Raw genomic sequence first — 9,835 nt, 5'->3', positions numbered from 1 at the left:
GTGTTTAAAGGTGCCACAGGTGTGCATTTACAGCTCCAGGAATGATTCTGTCTCTTTTATAACAAATAAAAATAAAAAACTTTTCCTGCTTTCAGACACACAGCAGATTTTATAGACAAAATTATACATATATATTTTATACCATAGGATTTTTTTATTCCGTTTTAAAACTCCATATTTATTCTCTGTCTCATATTTCCACGCTGAGGGAAAGTCCACAGAGAAACGGAGAGAATGAGACGTGGTCTTACTCGCTGACGCCGAGGATTCTGGGAGGCTGGGCGTCCTGCACCCTGAGGATCCGGATGGAGAAGATGCTGTGGCTGCAGAGACGGAGCGACAGCGTCAGAGCCCAGCACACACACACACACACAAACCTGACAGCAGAGTGTGTGTGTGTGTGTGTGTGTGTGTGTGTGTGTGTGAGAGCGAGGCCCACCTCCTGCTGGACAGCTGGTTGAGTCTGGTGGAGGAGAAGCTCTGGTTCCTCCTGCCGATCCTGACCAGCTTGTGGGCCTCCTCCGAGCTGCTGACCTGGACCCAGCGCAGGTCTGAAACACAGACAGAACCCCTTCAGGCCACTCACTTCATGAAAACACCCAGGACAAACTGCAAGAGATTCTGTATCCTCAGTTTGTCCTGAGTGAGGGGAAAAGAGTCCCAAGGAATCCCATTGGTGGAAAGTTTTGAAAATCACCTCTATATGACCACACTATAGACTCAAACTACAGACGAAGCAATACAGACAAATAAAATAATGGCATCAGAAGCATCCAGTTTTTCAGACGATCGTGTCTCAGTGGATGTTTTTGAACGTCACAACAACGGCTGAGTAACAAAAAGAGAAATAATCCAATTCGCCGATCTGCGATTCAAAGGAACCTCCAGTTTTCTACCTGCAAGAGGCTGCTGCTGCATGAACCGGATAAATACACATTTGAATTCATTTATTGGATTTTAAGAAAAAAAACAAACATATATCATCAAAACCCAATAGTAGTAAGAGTCAATATACAGCAATACAAGATCTTAACCACAGAGTGAACTACAGGCTGGGGCAGACAGAGAGCATGAGGCTGTGGGTGAAGGTGACAGAGTCTTTTCCATGTATAATAACTGCCAATGATGCAGACACAGAGCAGGGTTTAACCAGCTGCTTTGCAACTGTTTTTGCCAGTCCAGCAGCTTGGAGTCCTCACACACACACACACACACACACATCCTGTGAACATGCCCCAGGCTACCAAAGATCAAAATTATGATTTTACACTTATACCCACATGCAGAGATGGCATTTGCAAGTGTTTGGTATTTAGACCATTTATAACTGAAGCATGTGTCCATGTTCACATCAGAGGAACATCCAGTCTCTGTGATTGTGACAGACTTGGTGGATTCATCGATCAAAACAATACCTGGAGTATCTGGACAGCTTCCAACAATATTGTTAAATGTGTTATCAGGTTGGAATGAGGCAAAGCAGCCACTTTTAACAGTTTTGTTGATTTGGAGTTGTGTGTGTTGCCCAGTGGCACTTCTGTCATTATTGAGTCTTTCTGCGTTTACGCTGGCAGCTACAACGGGTAAGATTTAATAGTTTGTGTGGAAATCCAGCATGCTGGAATTTGCAACCTACTGACGCCGGCGCATGCGCACAGCTTCACACACACACACACACACACACACACACACACACACACACACACACACAGACACAGACACACAGACACACACACACACACGTTACCTTTGACGAAGGAGTTCCCCTTGACGTCCTGGGACAGGCGGAGCACGGTTCTCCTGTGGGTTCCACTGGGAACCTGAACACAGAGCAGCAGAACCCGTCAGTCTCCTCAGCTGCTCGGGAACATTCAGCATCACGTGGCGTATTGATACTTCTGATCAATAACAATTGTTGATCAGAAGGCAGAAACTGTGACTCGGTTCTCAGGTGAACATCTGCCTCGTCAGCAAAATAACAAAAACTAAAGATGTAAAGGTTTGGGTGAAACTTCATGGAGGAACTGGTGAGGAGTGATGGATGAGCTGTGGATCAATCAATATTGATTTTTAAGGGCTAATACAGATACTGATCATTAGTATTATCAGTACATGGATAAATGATATTTAGGTCTGATAGTCATTAGCAGTAAATTAGAAAAGTGAAGTGTGCAGTGTCAAAGTTTACAGAAAAGCCAACACAAACCCTGCTTTGAATTAACAAAATGTGTAATTAACATTATGGGGAAAAAAATCTAAGAAAAAAATTAAAATAATAATGAATAAATTAATTTAAAAGAAGAAAATGACCAGAAATTTTGCCTTTCACAAGCATTTAAATAAAAGTGAATGATTTCAGTCAAACTGAAATAAATGTTGTAACCCTCCTGTCCTTCAGGTGGATCATCTCAGTGTTTCTGTCTTTCTGTGGAAAAACAAATTAAATTCTACTTTGAATAAGAAGAGATTGTGACATCACGGCGCGGCGCGGCGGCGTCTTGCCTGTTCCAGCAGGTCGTGGATGTTGTCGTTGTAAATCTCACAGAAGGAAACCCAGACGGAGAAGCTGGTGTCAGAGCCGACGTCCAGACTGAAGCTGTCCTCCGAAACACTGCTCACACTGCTGTCGCTGAGGGAGGAGCCTGCACACACACACACACACACACACACACACACACACACACACAGGTCTGTGAGTGCAGGTGCAGCGATGCAGGCCTGATGTTGATGAGTTAGAACGGTGAATGAGAGTCACTGACCTTCTAGAGACGTGGATCTGCAGAGAGAGAGACCTCTGCTGTCACTCTGCAGGGAGAGAGAGAGAGAGAGAGAGAGAGAGAGAGAGAGAGAGAGAGAGAGAGAGAGAGAGAGAGAGAGAGAGAGAGAGAGAGAGAGAGAGAGAGAGAGAGAGAGAGAGACTTTAAACACACTGATTTTTAATAAATGGTTGCAGTGTTTGCATTAGTTTTAATGTACATTACACACACAGTTCGCGGTGTGCAGACACTGTTTTTGTTTTGGGGCAAAATACTTTGGATACAGGAGAAAAGTGGGCGTGGCTTAAACCAGGAGTAATTTATTATATATTTATTTTTAATCAGTGGATTTGTATACACTTTTGTACTTGTATACATTTTGATATACCGTATTTCACCAATTAATCGCCCGGCCGCAAATAGCCGCCGGGTTCTTATAAACGCCTGGGGTCTGCACGCATTTTGCGTATTAAACGCCCACCCGAATAACCGCCGGGGCGATTATTTCATTATATTGAGGTAACCCAAAATAAGGCTGTTCACCTTATTTTTGTAGAAGTAAACAGTTAGCCGCACAATAACAGTGCGGCACTTCCGTTTTCTGTCAAAATAAGAGCGCTAGCTAACGTCAGAACAAAAGGGTGTTCCGTAATATTAAATCGACCAACTGAAAATATGTTGGACAGTAGCTGTCATCACGATAATGACGTGGTGCAAAAATAAATAAAGGCCTGCAGCGAATAGCCGCCTGGTTCTTTTAAACGCCCGGGGTCCAAGTCGATTTTGCATATTAAACGCCCGGGCGATTAATTGGTGAAATACGGTATGTTTGTATCTGTATATGTTGTTTGTATGTGAGCCACGCTGTCTGAGCTGACTGGGTCAAGGCTCTGTGCTGCGTCAGGAGCTCTGAGCTCCTCCCGGCTGGGAGGGGCCGTGCGGGTGCGCTCGGTGTGTCTGACCTCCTCCCGGCTGGGAGGCGCAGTGCGGGTGCGCTCGGTGTGTCTGACCTCCTTGAGGAGCCTCAGCAGGCTGCTCTTGCGGCTGCTCTCCTGCTGCTGCTGCTCGCGGCTCAGCCGGCTCACGTCCCGGCAGCGAGTCGGCTTCAGGTCGCAGCCGCCGTACAGACGGCCCTCCAGGCTGCTGAAGATCACAGCCAGAGAGCGAGGCAGCAGCCCCGAGTCGTGCTCCGGACCTGACGGACGCAAAGCCACAGGTGAGCAGACAGACAGGTGAACACACAGGTAAACACACAGGTAAACACACAGGTAAACACACAGGTAAACACACAGGTGAACACACAGGTGAACACACAGGTAAACACACAGGTAAACACACAGGTAAACACACAGGTGAACACACAGGTGAACACACAGGTAAACACACAGGTAAACACACAGGTAAACACACAGGTGAACACACAGGTAAACACACAGGTGAACACACAGGTGAACACACAGGTGAACACACAGGTGAACAGACACGTGAACACACAGGTGAGCAGGCAGACAGGTGAACACACAGGTGAGCAGGCAGACAGGTGAACACACAGGTGAGCAGACAGACAGGTGAGCAGGCAGACAGGTGAACACACAGGTGAGCAGACAGACAGGTGAGCAGGCAGACAGGTGAGTCTCACCCAGGAAGGTGAAGGTCTTGCCGGCGTTGGTCACTCCGTAGGTGAACACCAGACAGTTTCCTCCGTCCAGGACGTCCCGAACCAAACCTCGAACTGAACCCTCAAACACCCTCCTCTGACTGGAGTCTGGACCAAACACCTGTGCGCGCACACACACACACACACACACACACACACACACACACACACACACACACACACACACACACACACACACACAGTTCCAGCTCAGTCCACAGGGTGGCGCTGTGGCCTGTCTGACACCCCTCCTCTCCTCGTGGTGAGGGACAACAGTTTTATTCTTTACTTATAAAATTACAGAAAATGAGGCATGGCTTCTAAAGGAAGCACACACACGTCTGTTTTTGTCTCCATTTTTTAAAAACGAGTTCTCAGTTCCCTTCTGTCACAGTAATCAATCAAACCTCCCATCACACCGATCACCTGCTCATCAATCAAACACTACTGAGGAAGAAACGCAGGTGAAATTCCCCTTGAACCATTAAAGCTGTTTTCTACAGGTGGGCGTGTGTGTGTGTGTGTGTGTGTGTGTTACCTGGGTGAAGGTGAACCTCTGGGCAGTCTGTGGGAGGGGCTTCTCGCTCTGGCGACTTGATTGACAGGTTCTAGGAGCCTTCAGGACCACGGTGTGTGAGCCCTCCATGGTGACACACTCCTGCAGGAGAAAACACACAGCAGGGTTTCCGCTACATGAAATTAATAAATAAAGTATATTGTATGAATGGATATTCACATATATTGCCTGTATTTGTGCACATATATACTAACTATAATCAGAGTTTGAAATTATAATTTAAAAATCATTAAATGTTACACTACGCTGCAATCAACTTTATTTTGAAAATGAACACTGGAGTCATCAGCCGCCTGTTTGATTCTGCTGCTGCGCGCTGGCAGAGGGAGAGAGACGGGCGAGAGAAAGGTACCTGGGCAAGATTAAATTTAATAATTTTTTTTGTTCAAGCCTGTGAAAACGACCCTAATGCTATCGTTAATGTTAACACTGCATTTTTACCGACAGTAACGTTTAACGTTACGGATGCACAGTTTGGCCTCAACGTGTCACATTTCACATACGTTTTGAAAAACGACACGACACAGCTTAATGCCAGGTAATTTTCTGTAATGACGCATTCAGGTTCCCGAGGAAGAGAGTCAGGTAAAGTTAGATAAAGGAGGCTCAATGTTCTTGATTTATCGTGACGTCATGCCCTCAGGTTCTGAGGAATAGAAATGATATTATTATTATTATTATTATTATTATTATTATTGTTATTGTTGTTGTTCTGCTGGTGATGTGAGAGAATCTAACACTTGTTCCTAATTATATTAGACAAGTACACAGGCAGAGATAGTGGAGGAGGCGAATGGAGGAGAGAAAAGTGGAGGCGCAGAGCAGGAGGGTGCAGGTGAGCATGGTGAGGCAGGAGAGGGAGCAGGGAAGAAGAGAGTGAAGGAGGAGAGAGAGGGAAGAAGCAAAGTAAGCTCAGGGAATCCGGCTGGGACGCAAAATGGATCGATTAACCTTAGAGCTCTTTTTCAAAAAAACAAAGATAAAGTTCTCTCCCTGTGCCATTAGACAGGGATACGGTGACATCTTGACATTTAAATAAAGTATTGATCTATAAAAACAGTTTTAAGTGCTGAAGCCTCCCCCACAGTTTCAAAAATCCTGAAGGAAACCCAGCACAGAGTCTGGGTCTGCGAGTGTGTGGGTGTGTGTGTGTGTGTGTGTGTGTGTGTTACCTGGGACTCTCCATTGTCGCTCTCTGTGGAGGTGAACGGTCGGATCCTCAGGTAGACCTGCAGGTTCTCCGTCTGAGCCTGAAGCCTCTCCTGCTGAGGAAAACACCGTCATCCCTCAGAGCCTCAGAGCCTGAGAGCCTCGGGGCTTTGACCACAAACCATCTCTGTTTCTCACATTTCTCCACACACACACACACACACACACACACACACACACACACGGCACTTCTGGACGTGTTTTAAGCCCAATCATTTCTGTCAGTGTGTTACACCTCTCTCTCTCTCTCTCTCTCTCTCTCTCTCTCTCTCTCTCTCTCTCTCTCTCTCTCTCTCTCTCTCTCTCTCTTTTTGTCCAACACGAATCATCGAACTGCATAAAACAACAACACTTCAAAAGTCAAAAACTTGTCCCTCACCTACAGATTGTATACAGCGTGTGTGTGTGTGTGTGTGTGTGTGTGCATATCCATCTATCCATTATGGCTGCACAATATTGATCAAAATAATCGTGATTATCATTTTGTTCATAATCGTGCAGCCCTACTATCTATCTATCCATCCCACATAGGCAAAATAAGGCCCAGGGGCGAGATCTGGCCTGCAAGTCGATTTAATCCGACCTTAGGATGTAAACCAGGATTTAACCACACTATCAGATTTACTTTGTACAGGAAAACAAATACTTTTGTTCATTTGACAAAGCTGCTGTGCACCAACAGTCCTGTAGGTGGCATGGCAGGTCCACACTGTGTGTGTGTGTGTGTGTGTGTGTGTGTGTATGTATGTTTGGGGTGGACACACACACACAGAGTTTTCACAGTGTTTCCCTTATTTTGTTCAAATGGAGTTGATGAACATTTGAGGATTTCCACTTAAAAACGGACTTGAATAAAGTGAGCTAGTCAGCTTCACACACCGCTGATCAGTCCTGAATATACGACATAACAATAAGTTATCAACTGATTAAAAGGAAAAGTATCCTGATACAACTGAGTGTGTTTGGAAACAAACACACAGATACAGAAGCTTGATTTTAATAAATTTAAAACTCGGAGCGCGGCCCGCCACCTGGTCTCGTCTGGTTTCCCTCATCAAGACTGTGATCGTTTCCAGAACATCATTTTCATTTTGTCTTCTAAATTCCTGATAAAACTAGAACATGGTTATCATTAAGCCTCATTCTAACCCTGCAGCTGCCTGCAGGTAATGACCCAAACAAACAGACAGGTGAGCACACCTGTGTGGGCAGGGCAGAGAAGTCGGTGAGCAGATCTTTCCGGATGTCGTCCACCTCCACCGGTCCCACCCTCTCCGGCTTCCCGGCTAAACACGAGTCCATCATCCTGCCGGACCGTCAGTCGTCTTTCTGCGGGGTGGAGGAGAGCAAAAACACCAGAATGTGGGTCAGAGGAGCTCGTCCCAAACAGAACCCCGACCCTGTGTGGCACATGACTAACATCTGCCATCAGTTAAACCATTTTACAGATGAAATAATCAATCGTTAACCCAAACCACACATCCACTCTTTCCCACTCACGGTCACAATGTTTATTCTGATTCCACATCCCCCTTGTAGCTGTGGGATGTTCATTTTCTGCTAATTCAGTGCAGTCTGCTTGATGTTGTACATGTGTTCTGTTTAATTTTTCTAAACATATTTATATCTCTCCTGGTGTTGAGGTATATTCTGTGCAAAGTCTGGACAACCGGCTGCCAGTACACAGGAATTCCCAAATTTGAAATCAATACAGTACATGTAGCTACACCAGTCTAAAACAGCACAGCGTCCAGTCTGATGCAGCTCTGCCATAAACTCCACCTTTTATCAGAGTTTATCATGTTCAGTTTGTGTTGACATTGTGCAGAATGTGTCACTTTAATTCTGTGTTTATTACTGAGGTTGTAGTTTGCAGGTCTGCTACTGGACTGCATTATACTGAGAGGGGTTCCAGTTTTTTGTCCTCCCTATTTATAAACAATGACGGGGGACAGAATAGTGGAAACAGCTGTCAGTAAAGTGCAGCACTAACTATGAGCTCAATGCCAAACACAGAAGTGAATGAACACCTCTGTTACCGTGACAACAAGAAAAACTGAGCATTATAGGCAGCAGATGAGGAAACAGCTGGACTGGATTAGATTAGATTAGATTATACAGGTGGAGCTGATAAAGTGGACACTGACTGTGTTTATGCTGTATGCCGATTTCACCAGCGGCCCCTGCTGATTCATAAAAAACATGTAGGTCGTCTTTTAACGTGTAAGCACATCTGCCAGTGAAGTAAAACAGGCGGAAGTCAGGAAATCTGAACGGAGTCTGAAGTCACTTTGTCTGCACGGAATCAGCGGGACGCCGGAAGTAAACAGTCGCTCGTGCTGTTCCCTCTAAATAAGCTAACGTCATGTACTAACACAGAATCACTCATATCAAAATACAAAGCCAAGTTAGAGCTGAACTGAAGCATTAAACAGCAGACTGGAGGGATTTAACACGTGAACCTGCGGCTTGTTGTTAGCATTAGCATGTGTTAGCGTTTCTCGGTGGCCGGTCAGCTCTCAGCTCACAGTAAGTATTAAGTAACGACCACCGGGTTGTTAGCTGACCGCTTTAACACAGAGACACGGAGCAAACACACACATTCCTGTGTGCGACACGGAGAAACAAACCCTGAGGCAGAAAACTAACGCGAAACTTCAGCAAACAGCCTCAGTCACTCACCTCGGCCCGGGAGAAGAGCGGCTCACTGTTCAAAATGAACACAGCGACCAATCACGAAGCAGGAGCCGCGTGACGTCACAGTTACTCTTCTTCTTCTACGTGTTTTCATGGCGGATTCCCAGCCGACTTTAAAGCGTGCACACCGCCACCTGTCGCTTCGGAGAGTGTAGCTTCGTGGTGTTATTTCTATATACAGACACTCATTTAAAAAGAAAAGAAAAGAAAAGAAAAGAAAAGAAAAGAAAAGAAAAGGAGTGAAAACCTGCTCGCCGGAGCCTCCGTCGAGTCATCACAACGGATCTGCCATGACAGAAATCCCTCGTCTTATATTTAATTAATATTTCCTCTAAATATATACATATAAAATGTGTGTATTAATAAATTTAAATCCTGTGTGAGCCATTCAAACGCCGAGGAGCAAAAGTGAAAACAAAATGTGCATTTATTTGTTCATCATGTAGGGCATCCTGGGCTTTGATTTATTTCTCTTTTAGTTCTAAAAAAAAAAAAAAAAAAAAAAAAAAAAAAAATCTGTATTTTATTTTCTAAAACTCTTTTTATTCATTTTAACTCATTACCTTTGTTTGTTTTTTAGTGATAACTCAGTTTTGCACTTTGCAGACATGCTTCCTCAGGTCGGACATGATGGGCGCTGCTCTCCTGAGTTTGAGGACTGTGAAGCCGATCTGGGCTTCATTCAAACACTGAAGAGCAAAAGTGAAAATAAAATGTTCATTTAATTCTTTTATTGTGTTTAGAAGTGACGTCATGTGACGGTTTGTTTTGTCTGTGGGCTGTACAGTACGCTTTTTTATAATTATTTCCGAAAACTATAATATTGTTTTATTAGTTTAAATGATTTAATTTTTTTTCATCTTTTTTAAATAATCGATTTTGGTTCTAAATCATTTTATTCATTTGTTTTTGTACAATAAAAGCCACCACTTAAAAAAA

At 44.6% G+C, this 9,835-nt stretch overlaps 1 protein-coding gene across 1 annotated transcript in view; it reads right to left on the bottom strand.

Moving 5' to 3' along the window:
• LOC115378272 (kinesin-like protein KIF20A) overlaps window positions 1–9,001 on the bottom strand; it is a 33,668-nt gene extending 24,667 nt beyond the window's left edge. Inside the window, exons 1-11 of the mRNA XM_030078461.1 lie at window positions 8,882–9,001; window positions 7,400–7,528; window positions 6,163–6,252; window positions 4,952–5,071; window positions 4,396–4,534; window positions 3,767–3,951; window positions 2,760–2,805; window positions 2,503–2,642; window positions 1,748–1,820; window positions 440–551; window positions 252–323 (exon numbers count right to left, since the gene is read on the bottom strand). Coding sequence (XP_029934321.1) covers window positions 252–323; window positions 440–551; window positions 1,748–1,820; window positions 2,503–2,642; window positions 2,760–2,805; window positions 3,767–3,951; window positions 4,396–4,534; window positions 4,952–5,071; window positions 6,163–6,252; window positions 7,400–7,504 — 1,082 coding nt within the window. The 5' untranslated portion in view covers window positions 7,505–7,528; window positions 8,882–9,001. The remainder of the gene's footprint in view (window positions 1–251; window positions 324–439; window positions 552–1,747; window positions 1,821–2,502; window positions 2,643–2,759; window positions 2,806–3,766; window positions 3,952–4,395; window positions 4,535–4,951; window positions 5,072–6,162; window positions 6,253–7,399; window positions 7,529–8,881) is intronic.
• Between the last annotated feature and the right edge of the window lie 834 nt (window positions 9,002–9,835).

This window comes from Myripristis murdjan, chromosome 19 (genome assembly GCF_902150065.1).
Source record: "Myripristis murdjan chromosome 19, fMyrMur1.1, whole genome shotgun sequence".
In the NCBI taxonomy this organism is placed as follows: Eukaryota; Metazoa; Chordata; class Actinopteri; order Holocentriformes; family Holocentridae; genus Myripristis; species Myripristis murdjan.
This window is presented reverse-complemented; position numbering and strand designations above follow the sequence as displayed.